This window comes from Ursus arctos, unplaced genomic scaffold (assembly GCF_023065955.2).
Source record: "Ursus arctos isolate Adak ecotype North America unplaced genomic scaffold, UrsArc2.0 scaffold_29, whole genome shotgun sequence".
NCBI classification, from domain to species: domain Eukaryota; kingdom Metazoa; phylum Chordata; class Mammalia; order Carnivora; family Ursidae; genus Ursus; species Ursus arctos.
The window spans coordinates 12,212,384-12,233,283 of record NW_026622974.1 but is presented as its reverse complement, the minus strand read 5'-3'; the positions used below and the strand labels follow the sequence as shown (position 1 = coordinate 12,233,283).

Here is a 20,900-nt window from a genome sequence, read left to right as displayed (position 1 = left end):
ATCCTAGCTCTGAAACACATCATTTCATCTTTCTCCTTCCTCAGGTAGGACTGATAATTTTGTGGTATTAGCTTTAAAGTGAATAACCTTTTGCATTATTAAATACCAGGCAATACATGCATGAATGCTCAAAGAGAAAACATGATGTTACTTTGATATCAAGAGAGCTAAAACCATAAATTAACATTCCCTTTGTCCTTCCAAAAAGGTCTATTAATCTCGACTCTGAAGCTTAAAGAATGAGGGAAAAGTTATTTAGTCAAGACTGGTGAAGATACCAGGTGCAGGACGGATTTCTCTGGTTTCTGAGCTTGGTTTTCTCCTGCAAAGCATTGTTTTTGTGTGTGTGTGTGTGTGTGTGTGTGTGGGAATAAAAAAGTCAGTCGGATCGTCTTCTTTCTTAAGGAAGCAATGCAAGCCAAAGAGTCGTGCTATTAAAGCCAGTTATATTCAAATACTATTCTCAGAAGTAGAGTCAGAATATGGGCTTTTAAATATTCTTGGTATCTCCCAAAGGACACACATTCTGGCTGCGTTCAGGACCAGGAAGGTTTTGCATTTCTTCAGCTTGAAGGCAGAAAGGTTGTGGAGGCAGCAGTCCTGTGGCATTTGCTGTTTATCTTCAGTAGTCTTAGCTCTTCCGGAACAAATGGAAGGTCTCTATCAGGTCTTAATTTAAACTTCTTGGCATCATACATTTAAAAAAATTATATTCCATGTCCTCTGTGTGTGTGTGTGTGAGGGGTCACTGAAAGAACGACCTGGCTGTTGGCCAGCACTGCCATTGCAGCCTGGTGTGTTGTTATCCACCCTTTGGAGTGGTAAGTTTAATGAGGGGGGCAAAACCCAGCTGTCAGCAAATGAAAATGACTCTCCGGAGAAGGCCACGATGGTGCCATATTCACTTCCTATTGCTGCATAACAAGTAACTTAGAGCAATGCCTGCTTATTATTTCACAGTTTCTCTAGGTTGGAGGTTGGAAGTCTGAGCACAGAGCGGCTGGGTTCTCTGCTCCAGGCATGTCTCACAAGACTGAAATGATGAAGGAGTCAGCCTTGCTACCTTCTCATGTGGAGCTCAGGGTCTTCCTGCAAGGTCATTCAGGTTGTTGGTGGATGTCCATTCCTTTCAGCTGTAGGACTGAGGTCTGCATTTTCTTGTTGGCTGTTGGCTGGGGACCATTTTCAGGTCCTAGAGGCTGCTCTTGGTTCCTGGTCATATGGTCCTCTTCGTGATATGGCAGTTCACTCCTTCAAGGCCAGTGGGGTGATCTCTCTTTTAAGGGCTCTCCTGAATAGGTGAATCCCATCTCCATTTTTCTTGAGCCAAAGCCAACTGATATCTCAACTTCACTGCACCTGCAGAATTCCTTCACCATTGCCAAAACCTAATCATGGGAGTGATATCCCGTTATATTCACCAGCTCTCTTCCTACTAAAGGGGAGGAGATTGTGCTGGGCTTGTACACAGGGTGCAAGAATTCTGGGGGGCCACTTCAGGATTCTTCTTTAATGCAGGGAGTGTGCTTGAATTTGGGGCTTTGAGCAGGTCTCTAGACACTGCCTTTGTGAAAATCAAGGTTCTGCTGGCATTGTGGTGATCTATTCAAGTCTTCCTGGCCTCCACCTATTTCACCTAGTGCTGGGCTCTCCTAGACTACCAAGGAATGGGCAATGGCCCTAATCTGGCTAATTTCTATTCCTGGAGACTTTCGTGAGGCTGTTAGTTCTAGCTTTCCATGAGGGGTTCAGGTCCAGGGTGGCCTCCCAAGAGCCCATTCCATGACATAATCAGTACTCTTATTACAATATCCATCTCCATATTCAGTCTTTCTCAAAGGTGGGGCACGTCTGCTGCCAACAGGAAGGCTGGCAGAAGACCTGGCTTTGTCTGATTCGGATCCAAATGTAAGGAACTGGTGTGAAATAACCTCAGACCTGAAATGTGCCTACCAGCTCCTTGCCCTCTGTGAGCTGTGGGCATGGCTCTTCCAGAGAGGTGGGAAAAGGAGAGAGTGGGAGGGAACCACAAAGGGAACCCACTTTGTTTGTGTTAATCAGAGACCTACCCACTTTCCTAATTGATTGTTCACTACAAAGTAGCTTGATGCTTCTTTAGCCTGGGAGCTAAATGTAATCAACTTTTGTTTGTTTCTGTAAAAAAAAAAATTTTTTTTTCTTTTTGCCCTTAAGGAGATCATTATTTCTATTGTATGAAGATGGTAGCCCAAACATTAAAAGTAATTAGAGCAGATGGCAGCGAATACTTCTATTGTAAAATACACTGATGCTTATAAATGGGTTTTCCTTCTCTGGCTTCCTTCTTTTCCCTCTGCCACCACATATTCATTTTGTTTCCCTTCAGGTAGAAAGGGGAGGAAAAAAGAGAAAAGGAGGGGAAAAAAGGTTCCCCTGGTGTATGAAACAGAGGAGCTGTCAAAGGTTCATAGCAGGGAAAGTGTACTCCCGTGTATTCAATCACTGAAATTAAGTGTTTTCAAAGGCGGTGCAGTCATGGGTCCATTGCATGGGGAAATAACGTGCTGTAGTCCATCACTTAAAATGTTAACCTTGTCTCTTACTGGTGACTGGGAACAGAAACACATGCTCTGTGCTCGCTGGTTAAATGGCAGCGTGTCAGTTCTGTGGAAAAGGCTAGCATGTATCTGTCAATCTTCTGATTTCGCCCTATGTGTGTATGTGTGCATTGGCATGTGTGTGGCGTGTGTGCACACGCACACACACATACACACTTGCCCACACTTTTATTTGCATTTATGTAGCCTTCAGAGACCTGGATCATTGCTTACCGGAAAAATGAGGAGAACTGAACCAGTTTCCAGCATTTTGATGTATATCTTTTACTAAGGTATTTTTTGTCTGCCAGTCCCCAAACTCTTAAGTAGCTGTATTATACTTATTTATTTTTGATTACAGAAAGTTTCATCTTGAATGTATTTAAATATTGATGGAGTATATGGATGTACAGTACTGAGCGTATTATAGGTACTTGGGCAATATCAGTCCTTAATACTAACCTGATAATATGAATTGGAATGTTCCAGAAGTCAGCACACTTTTCCTATAAAGACCCAGACAGTAAATATGTTAGGTTTTGTGAGCAATATTGTTTCTGTGATGAACTAAAAGCAGCTGTAAACAATATGCAAATGAATAGTCAAAACCATGTTCCAATAAACATTTATTTATCCAAACAGTGGGTGGGCCGGACGTAAGCCGTGGTTTGCTGACCCTGTTATGTACTACTGAATATTTTACATGATTCTTTTCTCTATGGCATATAAAGAACTTGAAGCCTTTATTCAGTGGCTTAAAGAAAAACAAACGTCCCACTGCATCAGCAGGAAGGTGATGAGCTGTGCAGTCTTCCTTCAGACCTCGCCCTGCCTGCCCTCCTTGCTGACCCCCCTGTGCTCCACGCCTGCGCCTTCCTTAGGCTCTTCCCAGATAGCCTCTGGCTCATAGTTCACTCCTCGGCTCCAGTCCTTTATCAGAGGCGCAGTCCCTGATCACTAGATAGAAAATAGCTCTTTCCACCCTGGCTCTTCTGATACTCTTCACCCTGCTTTTTTTTTTTTTCCTTTCAGAGCACATTATTTGTTTTATTTTTATTTATTGTTATTATTTTTTAAGATTTTTTTTTTTATTTGACAGAGAAAGAGGGAGAGAGAGGGAGAACACGACCTGTGGGGGAGCAGCAGAGGGTGAGGGAGGAGCAGACTCCCCCCTGAGCACGGAGCCTGATGCAGGGCTTGATTGCAGGAACCTGAGATCATGACCTGAACCAAAGGCAGGCACTTAACTGACTGAGCCAGCCAGGCACCCCTCACATTATTTGTTTTATATATTTAACTTTATGTCCCTAAATTATAAGCTCCATGAGGTCAGGGATTTGTTATGATCTGTGCCTACACCAATGTCTGGCAGGTAACAGGTGCTCCATAAATATTTGTTGAATCCAGAGGTCCATCTGCGCTGTCATTCCAGGCAAGAAGACTGAAAAGAGACGGGTTAGGAAGTGGGATTATACTTGGTAGGTGCATGCAAAAATATATAGCCATTATTATTAATTTTTAAAATTTTAAAAATGTTCAATTTAAAGTAGAGAGGACAATATGTGTGTTTTTCAGTTATGAGGATTTAGTGATACAGTAAATAAAATGTCTAGTGCGGTGCCTGGGATAGGAGAGGAATGGAAGGATCTGTAGCTATCATTGTCATTATTAGTTCCTCTGGCAAGTGGAATGATCTCCCAGTTTATAATTCAGAAGAGTCATTGTTAGAGGAGATCTGAAGATTCACATGGAAGAGAAGAGAAAGAGAGGCTCTGTAAATTTGTTCTGTTTGCAGACTGGTAATAGTCCCTTGAAACTCAAAAGTGTCTAAAATAACTTATGTGTAAGAAGCTTTCAGTTAATATCAATATTTGTTGAGAAATAATGGGAGTTGAGGATGTGTATAGAACCCAGAGGTAAGCTAGGAAATTGTCTTGTTTTCTAACAGGGACAATGGGTAAATCTGAACTGGGCACATGTCTCTGGCAAAAGGTATTGTTGCCACATCTTTGAGAAGTCAGTGTGCTGGATGGTGTAGAAGGGCCTTCTCATGTTATCTCATAATCATGAAGGGTTTGTAAGCACCAAGAAAAGAAAGTGATAACTTAGAGCCAGCATGAGCTCAGTAAGAACAAATTATGCCAAACTAATTTAATTTCCTTTTTGTTCCCTAAGGAGTTATTAGATTATAGGTCAGGGGCTTTATTCGTAATCCTGGATTTGTAGATGGTTGACTTTTCTAAAATAAGCATTTTTTTAATTTCATAATCAGCTGAAATAATCTCAGCCTGTGTTAATTTATCTGCAGTGTCCAGATTAAAAAAAGGAAAGAAAAGGTGATTAGTAAGCTGGGCTTCACCTTTAACGCATCCCGACCAGGGTCAGTCAGCTAATCTGCTGAGCTCCCATAGCATCTGCGTTAGCCCTTTAGTTATTACACTTTCTATTAATTATCTGGCTATTTATCTTTTTCTCAATGATAATATGAGCACCTTAAGAACAAGGACGAGGGCACATGCCTTTATATTAGCTCAAACATAAAAGGTTTGGGATTTTTAATTGGCTCACAAGTTTAATGTCACCCAACATTATAATACTATTATTAAAATAGCCAAGACTATTTGTTGGGAGAGCAAATGTTATTTAATAAGTGATGCGAAGGCAGTTAACTATTTAGGGGAAAAAAACAAAGAAAAATGTGAAACTTCTGACCAACATAAATTCTGAATTCATTGAGGATTAACATACAGATATAAAACCCTACAAATCAAGAAGAATATATAAATTATGTTAATGTCAGAATGAAAAAAGGGCGTCCTATGCATAAAACAAGATGTCACAAGAGAAAACATAAATACATTTGTTTTCATAAAACTTAAAAACATTTCCATGTGAAAGAGCATTAAAAAAAATTGCAGCCTCATATCCAATGACTTCAGTTATTAAGTGATGGCATAGTGATTAGGAGCCCAAATAAGAGTTGACCAGTCATTCAAACCTATTTTGGGGGTGCCTACTACATGCCAGGCATTGTAGGAACTGGGGGTACAGCAGAAATTCAGGAAGCTCTCATGAAGCTTATATTTTATTGGAGGTTGATGGACTATAGACAAATACACAGTATTCCCGTGATGGCAAAAGCTGTGGAGAAAATGCAGAAGGGTCAGGGGTAGAGAGAATGTTGGTCACAGAGACCTGTCTTTTCCTGTTTCCTGAGCTTGCATGCTCAAGAAGGCATTCTGGTGAGGTGTCAAGACGGTTCTTCCTGTCTTTGTCATCCAGGAGACACTGTGACTAGAGAGAGGCCCCCACTCTGCCTCCTCCACCACCCCAGCTTGACACATACGCTCACAAAGAGGTCTCTGCTGTGCTTGGTGTTCCAACTTGCTGATCAATGACTTCTTTCAAGATGACTCTGGTGGTGTTGCAAGTACATTTAAGGTGACATGTAAGATTTGCAGACACTGCACATTCCCTGAAGTTCAGAGAAGTGCTGACGTGCTGTAAGAAGAAAACAAATTGCATAAGCTTCCTCGCTGAGGCAGGAAAGTTTTTGCCTATATGTGTGTGTGTGTGTGTGTGTGTGTGTGTGTGTGTGTGTGTATATATATATATGTTTATTTGGGATTGTACGTACTGAGGAAAGATGAGGGCATGTTCTGGATAGTTCTTAAATCTCTATTTCCGCCGCCACCCCCATAGGCCTGTGAAGAAATGGTTTTGGGGATGGGAATGAGTCAGGATGGGAATGAGTCGTTTGTCTCAAAGAAGAAAACTAAAGCTGAAGGCTGAGCACCTTGGGGAGTATAGGGGCAAGAGCTTATATTTAGTGGGAGGGGAACCTGCATTGGCTGATGAGCTAGGCTGCTGACATGGAACAGGGCTTTCACCAAATACGTCATGTTAGTATCAGCTGAGAGGCTCTCTGGTATATTGACAAGATGTCTTTTAAAATACCCTTAGCAGGGGGGCACCTGGGTGGCACAGCGGTTAAGCGTCTGCCTTCGGCTCAGGGCGTGATCCCGGCATTATGGGATCGAGGCCCACATCAGGCTCCTCCGCTGGGAGCCTGCTTCTTCCTCTCCCACTCCCCTGCTGTGTTCCCTCTCTCGCTGGCTGTCTCTATCTCTGTCAAATAAATAAATAAAATCTTAAAAAAAAAAAAAAATACCCTTAGCAGGGACACATGTGTGGCTCAGTGGGTTAAGCGTCTGACTCTTGGTTTAGGCTCAGCTCATGATCTCAGTGTCCTGAGATGGGGAGCCCCTCCTAGGGCTCTGCGCTCAGCCCACTGGGCTTGGGCTTCTCTCCCTTTCCCTCTCCTTCTCTGCTCCTCCCCCACTACTCCTCTCCTCACCCTTGGGCTTTAGCTCTCTAAAATAAATAAATAAAAATAAATAAACAAACAAACAAATAAATAAATAAATAAAATCTTTAAAAAAAAATCCCCTTAACATTCTTTTTTGCTTAATTGGATCAAAGTGATAGGGATCAGAAGTAAGGATGTTGGAAAGTGAGCCTCTCCCACTGTTTCCTGGAGGGTTGCCCCGGTAGTCACGGGACTACCACTGACACACGGAATGACGCTACCAGTGTGTCCTATGAAGAAGTCAAGAGCTAAGACCTTGGGTTTGTAGCTACAGGTTCACTGACAAGTTGCGATTATGGTGATCCATTTCTCTTCCACTTCCCCAGGGGGCTGCTGGGTAGTTGAGGCACATTAAACTTTTTAGAGCTTTTAGTATTTAGCCATTGTTTTGTACTAAAGCATGAGCCATCCGTAAAAATATACACATCTCAAGATACCATTATTATGCTAAGGAGAAGTTTGGGCGCAAAGGAAGCTTAAGTCTCTTGAAACGTAATGCTTAACATTTATATTCATTTGAAATCTACCACACTGAACAGGGAAACTGAAGGTGAAAGAAAAAAATGGTGAAAGATTTCACAGGGAGAGGGAATCTGAGTCTAGGGTTTTGATTTAGATACACTCACTGTCATTTGCTTTAAGTTAAATAGAGCTTGAAAATGCAGAAAGCAGTGTGAAAACAAGTGGGCCAAACCCAGTGGATCAAACCAGGGCGCTGCAGATTTGTCAGTGTTCTGGGTTTCCACCTATTTGTTCACCTACTGTATCAGGAAGGTGGTTTCACTCAGATGCATGTGTGTGTGTGCACGTGTGTGTGTGCACGCGTGTGTAAATGTGCACGTGTCTGTAAATGCGTGTATGGGATTAGCAGTTAGACATGATTTCATCGATTTTCATTGAGTACCTGCTATGTGTCAGATACTTTTTAGGGGAGTGGCGATATAGCAACAACCAGAACAAAGTCCTGGCTTTCGTGTGGGTAAGCTCAACAGATGATAAAAACATACAGAATTGAAGATCTTATACCCGAATAAAGCAGTATTGGGGAGAGGGAGTGATTGGAGGTGCTCTTTTATTAAAGAGATAGGGTAGGAGTTATTTGTTCAGAGACCTGAATGAAGTAGGAGATGGAGCCAGCAGATATTTTGAGGAAGAGCATTCCAGGAGGAGAGGCCCAAGATGAGTGAAAAAATCTGAGTCGGGGGCTTGCTCTGCCTAGGTCACATCTGTCTTTACCACTGTGACCTCTTGACACATCCTTCAAACTCTTTGAGGCTTTGCTTCCTCAATGGTGAGGAGATAACAATATTTAACCTTTCCGCTTGCCAGGTGGGGGCTGAGTGTAGCAGTTTTTGAAGGTGGCCAGGCTGGGCCAAGATGTTGTAACACATGGAAGACAGCTAATGCGTGTATACACAGGTGCTTTAGAGCAAGAGAGGAAGTCTTAAAAGTTCACTTAGAGCTAGATAACGGGTATCAGTGCTAATTGTAAGTGTTAAGATGTTCTCAGTTCTCTTACATACCTGATTAATGTCTAATTGTTCCAGATCTTTCCACTGTGAGGGTCATGAGCCTTGGTTTTTTTGTCCTTCTGTAGCTGGGGTATGGATCTGACCACCAGGTTAATGTCTCAGGAAGAGCTGTGCTGCTGTATCCTTCATACTCCTTACAACTCATCCACACCCCATCTTGCCAGGCTTGCTGGCCTTCCTTAAGACCCTGAGCTTCAGGGGCTGGTTTGGAAGAAACATCTGGATCCCTTTCTGGGATACATCTCCCAGACTTCTAGGTCTTTTTTTTTTTTTTTTTTAAGATTTTATTTATTTATTTATTTGACAGAGAGAGACAGCCAGCGAGAGAGGGAACATAAGCAGGGGGAGTGGGAGAGGAAGAAGCAGGCTCCCAGCAGAGAACCCTGATATGGGGCTCAATCCCAGAATGCAGGGATCACACCCTGAGCCGAAGGCAGACGCTTAACGACTGAGCCACCCAGGCGTCCCAGATATCTAGCTCTTGCCTCGAGTTCATTCTGCAACTTTGATGCAGAAGTGTTATCTGATGGATCATGAACCGACAGTTCCCTGGGCCCCACCTCCTGAGCTGATCTTGTCATGGTGGCGCTCAGGGACTCTGCACATTACACAGCTCTAAGCTCAGCGACTCCCTTTAAAATGAAGGGACAGGATTTCTCTAGAGTCTTTCCATTTCTGACCTTCTAGGAACTTAGGCTTTTTCTAAAGTCCTTTGGTTCACCTTCTCTGCTGTTGACTTTACTGTCTTCATCCTGTTCAGCCTCTTCCACCTTCTCACTACTCTATTCCATTCCAGTTTCCTCCTATTCACCTCCCTTTCCTCTTTATGGATATTATGGGAGTGAATTTAGGGATTCTAAGAACATATCCTGTATAGCCTGTTAAGGACCACTTTGTGAAATTTCACCTTCCTTTGCCTAGCTTCAGTGTGAAATCAGTAGAGCACTAAACTTCTCTCTGACTTTTTGAGTCTATGGACGGTCATCGTGGGGCTATGGTTCTTACAACTCACAAAGATGCTTATGTACCACCCCTTCTTCTTTTCAGGGTGCTGGCGCTGCTGATCACTGTGCCTTATGCTCTTCCATCTCTTAAATTGAGAGGAGTCACTGGCTTTTTTCTCATTTGTGGGTGTAGAGAATGAAAAGATCCTACTTTTCCTTAGGTCGAAGGCTTGTTGGTGATTGGGTTGGGTGGACAACTCAAGACTATTGAGCTGGGGGGTCAGTACACTCTCCTGGAAAATCTACTGGCTCTTCTGGCTACACATTTTTCCATTTTCTCTCTCAGAAATACTCCAGGGCACTATTCTCTGTGTAGGTGTAGTTATTGGTATCATAAACATGCCTTCCCTCCTTAATGATCTTCTTCCATCTGCCTCTAACACTTCATGAGAGGACCTTCTAGGCAGTTCTTTCATAGGAACTCAGGCTTCACATTTGCTTGGAATCTGGACGGGAAGAAGTGTGTGGAAAGAGGCAGGCACATGTTGTATGTACTACCTTGAGGGAAATACCTTCTCGATTCTGATTTTATTATACTTATCATAATTACAGTCCCATAACTGCACAAGACATTTAGACATGTTCTTGGCCTCTTGCATGAGCTGAATACTGCTTTCTGTGGTTTTCACATTCCTCTTTTGAAAACATGTGACTTCAGTATGACCATACATTAAAAGGAAAGCTAACAGTTCTGGGAGGGAGACTGGAGGTTGGGTGGGGAGGGGCTGCTTCCTCATCCAGGCTCCTCTCAGCCTCGCTCCCTGCCCCTCACTCAAAGGTTCCAGGTTATCATTTGAAGTCACTGGGCATTTCACCTGTGCCTTTCGTTTTCAGCACTGATGCACCAAGCTCAGAGGGAGAGGCAACAACAACAACAAAAAGGTAGATTGGGAGGATGGATCGGAGCACTTGGGAAGAGGAATGTTCCTATAAAACAGGGACACTTGGCAGTAGAGTCAGTGAAAAATGATTCCAATTACATAAAGCAAAATGCCACCCATCAAGCAGAACATTTTAATTCTCTCTATTCCAGGCTATTTATGACTTTTTGTTCAAGATTCAATACATGTCTGTAAAAATAAAAAATGGAATCGACCCCGTCTATTAGGTAGAAGGGGATCTGTCCCAGAAAAAAAAAAAAAAAAAAAAAAAAAAGAAGGTAAGAAAGCATTAGCAACATGACATTGTTGGAGAATTCCAGTGGCCGACAGAGACATTTCAAGCGTAACTTTGCCCCTTCTGTATTTTTCTCTTTTTTTGAGTTAAGTGGTATGAGGAAGAGAGGTGACTAATTTTACTGAGACATTTGACATTATATGTAAATTAATTTTAGTTTAAGAAGTTTCCATTTAGATTGACACCCCCCCATACTATCCTGCTTTAAAACAACAAAACAAAACAAAACAAAGCATTAAAACTGTTTTCCAGAGCAACTTTTCCTTTCAGTTCTGCCGAAGGTGGTCGAGGGCTCACAGCTGGTTTCCTGAAAGAGTGCCACAAGATGGCGACAACGTCACGGTGGAGAATGGCCAATCGCTGCTGCTTGATACCAACACAAGCGTCCTCAGTTTACTGCACGTTAAAGGTCTGTAGAGTTTGGAGATCGGTGGTGGCATTACTATATATAATTCTATCACTTTGGGGCAGCAGGAGGGAGGGGAAATTTTTGTATAAGTTCCAGCACTTGATTGACAACTTATTCTGGGAACAAATAGAAATTTTACTATGAAAGGAGGAAGTGGCCAGAGGGTTCAAAATGAAGGCCCGGTCTTTTGCCTCTTGTAAGCACAGAGCTTAATTATTTTTTCAAATACAAGAAGGTTAACAGTGTTATCAAAGAATATCCTTCTTTATTCAAGCACTTTGTAGTCATGCTTGTCCAGGGCAGCCCCCACAATGTAGCAAAATGCTCTGAAACTGGTTAAGGCTGTTGCCTTTGAAATTCCCTGCCAAGAAAGCAATGTCTTCCTGCTTTTACCCTGTTGTGGTTTTGACTTCCTGGTCCCATGGAAAGTCATATAAATAGGCTTCCTTATTGCAAAGCTGGCCACATAGCTCTAGGGTCTGGGAAGTTGGACGAGACTGAGAATTCAAATTTCAGCTCCTCCACCACATCACCAAATGACTAAGTCACTTATTCCACCTCCTTGAGCATTTGTTTCCTTATCTGTTAAATGAGAATGAAAATCATTGCCTACTTCAGTGGCTAATAATAAGGAATGGTTATCAAAGTGACTGTCTTCATTGGCAAATGAAAGCAGCTTTGGAAATGTGATTAGTTATGGGTAGCTCTAAAACTCTGCACTAAAACATTACTCTTTACTAAAAATATGTTTAACACTAACAGGGGTATTTGCTCTTATTAAAGTAAGAGCATGGCTACATAAGGGAAATAAAATGTTTTGAAGGGGATGAACCAATGTAATATTGATACCTGTCTCTTAGACATAGACTCAGGTTTTTCTGATTAGGCGTTTTGCATTCTGTATTTTAGAAGTTTCTCCCCCCCTCCACCCACTGGTAGCCAGGAAGAAGTTTTCAGGCAAATCAGTTAATTAGTATCCTTTAGGAAAAATGGTCTGTCAGCTTGGGCTCTTAACCTCTGTGTGGAGGGTGTGTGTGTGTGTGTGTGTGTGTGTGTGTGTGACCAGTGGCTTTGGGGAATGCTGACTTATCCATGGACATCAACTACCTAAGGACTAGCAATAACACAGGAAAATTACAGACTTAAAATCTCAGCTTAAAGATGCTCTTCGTAGACCTTTAACCAGGAGTCAAATGCTGGTGGGGGATGGGATGACCTTTAGGCTCTCAGGGTCTTTGCCTTATATTGATATCATTTGGGAGAACCTTCCCAGCTAAAAGTCTTGCCCAACCGAGTCTCTGGATGTCCCATTTTATGTGTCTCATATATCAGCATCTCCATTGGTACCAACCTAGTCCTAACCAACATAATTTTTGGCTGGGACCATTTCAAATGGCCTCGTAATTGGTTCCTATGTTTCTGATTCTTTGTCTTCCTTAATTGAAGACCCCCAATTTTTATTTGGGGCAGCAATGTATCCAGCTAAAATGCTTTATTTCCTCGCCTTCTTTGTGGTTAGACATAGCCTTGTGGCTAATAGCTGGTCAATGAGATATAAGGGGAGGTGTGGTACAGGACATCTGGAAAATGTCCTAAAGTAGAGTGGACCCTATAGGAGGCATGCCCTATTTGTCCTTCCATCTTCCTCTTCTTTGCTTCTTGGAATGTAAATATGATAGCTCCACTTTCAGCTGCCATCTTGGACAATGTGGTGGTTAAGAATGGGGAAGCAGAAAAATGGGAGAAACCCAGGACCCTGATGACTTTGGAGTTGCCTTAGTAGCATGGGGACTCTGACCGCCTACCTCTGAAGTTACTTCATGTGTTTAAGTCATTGATATTTGACTTTTATGCCATATGCTAAAATAAACCCCCAATAGGTTATTGCACACATCCTTTAAAAACAGGTCTGATCTTGTACTTCTTTCCTTTAACACCCCCCAGTGGCTTCCCATCTCATGAGGAATAACATATAACCTTACCATTATCAACGCTCTGCTCTCTTCATTGACCTGTCTTCCTCACTCACTCTGCTCCAGTTCTTCTATGAATATACCAGGCATATGCCCACTTCAGGCTTCGCACTTAATGTCCTTTGCCCAGAATAGTCTTCCTCCAGATACTCATACAGCTCGCTTTTTCTTTTTTTGTTTGCTCTTTGAGAAAATGTCAACTTATCAGAAAGGCCTTGCTGGTCATCTTTTCTGAAACTGCATCCACTTCTTATTTATTTTGCTTTATCTTTCTTCATAACTTTTATCACCAGAGAACATACTATAAATTCCCTTGTTTTTTTTTTACAGTCTGCTTCCTCTGCTAGAATAAGCTGAAAAAGGCAAATGACTTCAGCAATTTATTTGCTACTGTCTCTTCAGGGTCTAGGACACCGAGTATGTGTTGATGGTTGATGGATAAGTAAAATGGTGCCGAGTTCAGATCCCGGATGAAATTTAAGAAGCGTAATTTTTGAACGCTTGCTTTCTTCATTATTACTTTTCCGAACTAATGAGCTTTTACTGTCCTTCGTTGTTCTCACATATATAGATATATATGTATGGGTCGGTTCACAGGTAAACACACATGTATATGTGCACATACATATACACACAAATATACATATGTATTTACATATATATGCAGAGACATATACATATATATAAATGTGTGCAGTTATGAGTTGTGAGAAATAAGAAATCCATCGGTAAGTTATTTTTCTGTTTCTAAAAGGCATTTGAAACTGGCGAAGGACTCCAATTGTCAAAAATCTTGTAGCTAGCGTAGCTCTAAACATTTAATGTCTTCTCTTGTCTGTAATATGTGTGAAAGTTCCTAAGAGATAATAAAAAGTTATTCAAATATAAGATTGAATCATCATCATCATCAACAGTAATTCAGTCTCTGAATCTCTGTTACTGTTTCTCTTTTTCATACCCATTCATGGTATCGGAAAAGTAGCTGAGTGGAATTTTCTTTCTTTTTCTGATACCATCTTTGGGCCACGACAAAGCATGAACAATTTCAAGCCCCAAAATAATTTCTTCAAAAGATTTGAACAAATGACATAGAAAGTGTGATAGTGGGAGCACTTTCTCAGCCATCCCCACAGTATAACCAAGGCTACATTCTAAATGAAGTGTGGTACAGACTTTGAAAGGATTCGTGCTATGTAACAGTGAAACTAGATCACCTGACAACTGTATTTAGAGCTACTTTATGAAAATATTGCATCCTCTATATTAGCTTTCCATTCATGAAAGCCAGCCTCGCAGTATGTAGAAGTCTCGGCCCCTACATCAGGAAAACCAATACTTCTATATATGGCCCTCAAGAGTCTTGAATTCTCTGTGCCTTACTTGTATTTCCATCTATAAAAGAGAACTGACATTCTTTTCTTACTAGTACAACTTATCTAGTAGAAAAGAGGGTTATAAATTTCTTCGAGGCAAAATTTTCACCATTATTTATGATGCTCTACATACTGATTCCTGAACTTTATTAAAAAAATGGCATCTTAATTTTGTGACCATAAGAGCTTCAGCTATATTTATTATTTTGCCTTAATTAGCAAGATATCCAGAACTTTCATTTACTTACCGTCTCTACTTCTTCCTTCCATTTCTCTCTCTCTCTCTTTTTTTAGATTATTTTTTAGAGGGTACTGTTAAACACAAAAGAGAATTAACCCAATCAATTAATACTAATGAGCTGGGATGGAAATAGGCACATTGCCTTGATTTAATTAATTATATTTTTCGTTCTTTTATGTTAAGATGCCCAACGGCCATAGGCATCACTGAATTAAAATTTATTATTTTATCCCAAGTAATTATGATGAGCCATAATAACAAAGGAGGGACGTTACCCTCTTGTCAGAGTTGTTATGCTTCCTGGGCAAGGACCTTGAGTTTGCAGTCGGTAGTTGGAGAAACATTCATAGTTTCTGAATGAAGCAATGAATTTCTTTCTCTTCTGGTGGCCAAGCAGTTTGACATAAAGTGTCCTAGAGATAATGATTAAGAAAAGGCCAATTATTGGGTGCCTGGGTGGCTCAGCCAGTTAAGCATCTGCCTTCGGCTCAGGTCATGAAGCAGGGTCCTGGGATTGAGCCCCGCATCGCGCTCCCTGCTCAGTGAGGAGCCTGCTTCTCTCTCTCCCTCTGCTGCTCTGCCCCCCACCCCTGCCGTTTGTGTTCTCGTTACTCTTGCTCTCTCAAATAAGTTAATAAAATCTTAAAAAAAAAAAAAAAAAAGAAAGGGCCAATTAAGGGAGGATGAACTCTAGAAACCCCTCTTCCGTTGGCATTGGGCTTTCAAAAGGAAGACATTTCAGTTTCTTCCTACTTACGATGCCAGCCCTTTACAATGCTTGAGCAGAGACTTATTTCTAGTGTCTGTGGCTGCTGGGTAGTGCGTGGGTCTCTTTTAATGTGATTTTCTATTTCTTGATCTGCTGGTATATACCAAAGCAGTTAAATGCTTGGCAGGGTTTTGAGCCAGAGAGAACGGAGTCTAAATCTGGGCTCTGCGTCTTACTAGCCCTGTGACCTTGGACAAGTTGCGTAGTCTCCATAAGGCTAACATTTCTCCTCATGAGGGTCATGCCTATTCTAACGGCAGCAACAGTAACAATGATGGCTAACCTTTCTTGTTTGCTGTTTTGTGGCAAGTTTACAACGTGTTGCCCAACTCGGATGTTTTGAGTATTATTAGATGAGGGAATGTTTGTAAAGCATGGGACCAGGTCCAGAGTAAGCCACCAATTAACGATAGGTTTTGTTTTGTTTTGTTTTTTTCCGGACTGATGGGGATAACAGAAGAGATGGCTGAAATATCAGGCCTAAGTTGCAATTTTATTTACAGATAGTGGCTGCTTCTATATACAAAGCAAACTGGATTACTGAAAGAATTAGCTTGGTAATAAGGACCTTGGATTGCTTCTGCTTCTGTTATCTTTGGAATACATATTGAAGTGCTTTTCTTTCTATGGCAAGAGAGGGAAAGATACAGAGATGACAGTCGCAGAGTCTATCCATTTGGTTGTCTCCATTTTCCATGTTATTTTGACTTCACGGAGGCGTGTTTTTCTGGTGCTGTTCGGCATGTGGTCTTGTTTTCTCCCATTTTTTTGTGGTCTTCAGTTTTGAAGATGCTCAGATCTTTCTAGTCTGTTATATTTGGGATGTCTAGGGCATGCAAATGCATGTTCTTGGCTCTTTGAGATGAGCCACCTTCTCCTGAGCCACTGTCAAGTTCATCGTGGAGTTTCTTCATCCTCGGTAAGGATCTGAGGAGTTCAGAGTGAGGTATTCAGTGCTGTACCCAGCACAGCGTTTTTAACCCTGGGCATTCTCCACTTGGTTCCTTCTAGTTAGTGCGGAGTCAGACTCAGTTGCAGTAGATGCGTGCTTCAGATAACACCTTGCAGTGCCGCGATCTGGGAAAGCTGTGAGGCAGGACTTCCCTGGGACATAACTTGTGGTTTCTCTGAGCATCAGGTCTGTGTGAGTCACTGGGCAGATTACCCTCTGCCTATAATTTCAACTTCACAGATATCAGCACGGATTCAAAAGAAATCTATCTGGAGGCACACTGGAGTTTTGCTAAAAATGAAATATTCTGCATTAATGTTACTTCCTTAACTATGTAATATCTTGGTCAACATGAGGGAGTTTGGGGGGTGGTGACATTTGTTACAAATTGGTCAGTTGAAAATAATTTATCTGGAAGTTGGCTGAAAAAGGAGATCGACTGAATTCCTCCTCTTCCAGATGAATCAAAGTGACCCTTCAAGGCAAGAGGGGAGATCAGGAGGTGTAGACAGTGCAGCAAGGTGGGCTTATTGTAGTTTGGTCAGGAAACTGGGGGCCTGAGTTGAAATTTGAAACAGCCACAGATTCTCCTTTAGCTTTCAGTAAGGTCCCGGACCTCAAATAAGGCGGAAAATGCAAATGATGGTGGTGCTGTCCCCTTTGTAGGAGGGAAGGGCAGTAAGGGAATTAATGTACTTTCTTCACCATATTTTCAAACATGGTGCTCCAGAATGGGCTGAGCTTTGCAGTAGGCAAAAGGGGAAGCCTGATGAACAAGTCAGCATCAGAAAGAAATAACCGGATATTTTTTTGAAATCCGTCCTTTACTCCTTTACTTTGTGTGCCTCTCTGTGTTAGTCTTTTCCTGGTGATTACATATTTAATATTTGGGTGTGTTTTAACTCCTTCTACCTTTGGAGAAGGTGCGGTATAAGGCTATAAGCTCAAGAGAGCAGGAACCAGGTGTGTGTTTGCTCACGTTTATATGGTAGGGCCACTGTATCTTCAGGCACATAGTAGGTATTCAAATAATTGTTGAATGAGTGAACTAATGAAAGAATTTCTGACCTAAAGAGGCAGATTAATGTTAGTTGTGGATTTCTCTATAATCAGAGTCCTTCCTGGTATTCTCAAATGTTAGTGAATTAGTCCAGACAGTGACCAATTTCATTTACTATTTGTGTATCAAGAGATCAGAGACAAAGGCTTTTTACTGTGGGGGACACTTGGCTCTGAAACCCCTTATTTTTCCCAATCAGACAATGACTTACATTATTTACCTCCAGAGAACAGTCCCAGACACACTTGATTAGCCTTAAATGAAAGATAAGCCATTGCTATGAGAAAGGACATGCTTTCCATAGATGGGCAGACAGACAGATAGATAGATATTAAACAATTTACAGTTTTATGTCTTGACAGCTTGAATGTTGTAACATGAAAAATGCTACCGAAAGGGACCAGTCCCTTCCTAGCACAGAAGCTATAATATTTTCAGTAATGAAAGATAAATATTTTAAACTTCCTTGCTTAAAACCCTTCACTGGCTTTCCATTAGCCCTTGAGATCAAGCTTAAACTCCTTAATATGGCTTATGGGATCCTTCAGGGTTTGGTCTCTCCTTACCTCTTTACCTTATTGTTGATTAATGATTTCCACATCCTGTTTATCCAGATTGAAAGCAGAACTAGAACTCTGGGATGCTTATGTATCCGGGATTCTTATACATATAAAAATATATCAGAGACCAAGCATTTCATCACTTTTCTTTTTCTTTTTCTTTTTTTTTTTTTTTAAAGATTTTTTTTTTATTTATTTGATAGAGACAGCCAGCGAGAGAGGGAACACAAGCAGGGGGAGTGGGAGAGGAAGAAGCAGGCTCACAGCAGAAGAGCCTGATGTGGGGCTCGATCCCAGATCGCCGGGATCACGCCCTGAGCTGAAGGCAGACGCTTAACCGCTGTGCCACCCAGGCGCCCCTCATCACTTTTATTTTTCATGTACTGTAATATTCCTAGGGGTCAGGAAAAGGTAGGAGGTGTTCTCATTTTTTAAATAAATAAATCCTATGAGGAAACAACAGTGACCTTTCACTCGTGAAGTTATTAGGCTATAGCCAATTTATGTTTACATTATTCAGAGAACAATTATATTTGGAACTTTTGAATTGCTTAGAGAAATGTATCAAATTGGGGGGCTCTTCAAAGATGTGATTGGTTCAATGCTTATTTGAACTTTGGTAGAAAGGAGGAGATTGTTTGAATGAATGAGTAACTTGGTAGCGAGGGAGATTTTTACCTGCCTGGTACAGACTTTGAAGAAAAGGTAGGTTTTTTGTTGTTTTGTTTGTTTGTGGGTTTTTTTTTTTTTTCCTGATCCTTTTGGTTTCTCCTTATAAATAACTTTTGTTCTGAGGTCTTAAGTGACTTTTTAGAAATCCATGGAACAGCCGAGAACCTTTTGTACTTAAATGCCAGAAGCTGTGTTGGTAAAAGGACGTGATGATTTTTTGGAGATAGAAAGGAACCAAGAGGGACGCCTGGGTGGCTCAGTCAGTCAAGGGTCTGCCTTTGGCTCAGGTCATGATCCCAGGTCCTGGGATGGAGCCCCGCATCGAGCTCCTTGCTTGGTGGGGAGTCTGCTTCTCCCTCTGCCTTTCAACCTACTTGTGTGCTCTCCCTCTCTCTCTCTCTCTGTGTCAAATAAATAAATAAAAATCTTAAAAAAAAAAAAGGAACCAAGGTTTAGTTAAGTAATAATTGATAATAGTAGCTATAATGACAAAGGCATTTATTTGTATCTGTGTTTCGGTTCCTTTAAATATTTCTATACAGTTTCTTTTCCACAACTAGGTTTAAATGTTGTAATTAATATAGTCAACCAATTTATAAGGTTTATTTAATGAGTTTTATGTTTCATAGAAAAACTAAAAGCTCACTCACAATCTTTATCTTCTTTCTCAATTGTCTGTAAAGTTGGCCAATGCACTAAAACCAGGGTATTTTTATTCTCCTGGAGCAATTAAACCTCACCTTGACCTTGTGGCAGTAGAGACTGTACTTTTCACATTTTTTCTTTCAACACCTAGCAGAAAGGCTGGGAAATAGCAGCAAAACAGAAGTGAATTAATCTGCAATCCCAGCCTTGTATTTCTCCATCTACTTTAGATAATGGCGAACAGCACAAGACTGTGGACTACCTAGAGCAATCGTTTAGTTGACCTAGAGTAGTGGTTCTCAAAGTGTGGTCCTTGATCAGCAGCGACAGCATTACCTGGGAACTTGTGAGAAATGCAAATTTTGGGGCCCCACAGCAGACCTACTTTGGGTAGGAGGCCCACCAATCTGTGTTTTAAGACCTCCAGGGGGATTTAGATGCTCGCTCAAGTTTGAGAACTACTAGCCTAAAACAATAAAGGGAGCCACATAGAATTGTCAGGACTGGAAGCCTATTAACCTAGCCCTGCTACTCTTTTCCCAAAGGCTATGTGACCCTTTGCAAAGCACAGTGAAAACTTGGCTGGTTACATTGCATGGGCCAATCCTGAGCATGGCGGTTTTTTGTTAGATGTAGTTCTCTGTCCTGCCAGGGAAATCGGAGCTGCTGAAAATGATTTCTCCCGACTGCTATTGTTTGTGGCTCTGAGTCGGTGATTTTATTTCAGATCTGTTTTTTCCCCCTCTACATTGCCCATTTGACGGGAGTGCCAGGCTAATGAAGGAATTAGTACGTGGTATCCATTTCGGGGAGGTGGGTGATTCTTTTCCTGCATCCTGAGAACCTTTTTGCCCACACTTTCTAGTTCATATTTTCTTTTTTTAATCAGGCAGAGACATTACAATTAAAATACCGTTAAAGTGATTCTGGCAAGTATTGCAATAAGCATGTTTTTTAATTAAAGGAAGAACAGGGGGCTGCATAAGCAGCATCAGCTAAAGGGGAAAATTTCATTCGATATCTATTTTAATTGAAATGAAAAAAAAAAATCAGGAAAAGCAGCAGCAGCCGCCTGTGCTGCTGTGTGTGGGGCTCGCTCCCAGGTTGCTAGGTTTAGGTGTTCTGTGCTTGATTAATTAGTAGCCAGCCGGAGAGTCCGTTCCCTTTGCCCCCAATCCTTAAAGCCTGATTTATGCCTCACAACCCCCATGAATATGTGAGGGCTCAGGCATCTATTTCCTGAGCTGCTAGTGGATAGGATTATGGAGCGTGCACTGAGCTCTTGGGGGCTCTCGTTTGCCAGCCAAATTGATTTTCCGCCTTTCTGGCCGGGGACAAGCCCACCTCGAAGGCTTCCAGGCTCTGCTCCAATGGATCAGGCACAAGCCTAATCCGGATCTTGCCAACAAAGGAAACTGTGTGCATCCCCAACACAGCACAGGCTTTGGGCTGTGGCTGCCCTCCCCTGATACTACCTTTCCCCCCCCTTTCTCACCTCCTCCTGATGCCTACCTCCATTGCAACGTGGTACAGTAAGGTGCGGCCATGTGCCAGTCCTTCTTACCGAGGCTGAGAGGGGTCTGTCCATC

At 41.7% G+C, this 20,900-nt stretch overlaps 1 protein-coding gene across 8 annotated transcripts in view; it reads left to right on the top strand.

The window, feature by feature from the left end:
• The window catches only part of PKHD1 (PKHD1 ciliary IPT domain containing fibrocystin/polyductin), a 445,064-nt gene that overhangs the window by 127,244 nt on the left and 296,920 nt on the right, over window positions 1–20,900 (top strand). For 7 of the 8 annotated variants that reach the window (XR_008956175.1, XM_048219586.2, XM_048219585.2 and 4 more), the window contains one exon: window positions 10,910–11,066. Coding sequence is in view for 7 of the 8 variants with exons in the window: in XM_048219586.2 (XP_048075543.1) it covers window positions 10,910–11,066 (157 nt within the window). In the remaining variant the exon portion in view is untranslated. The remainder of the gene's footprint in view (window positions 1–10,909; window positions 11,067–20,900) is intronic. The other variant, XM_044387168.3, reaches the window with a different exon arrangement.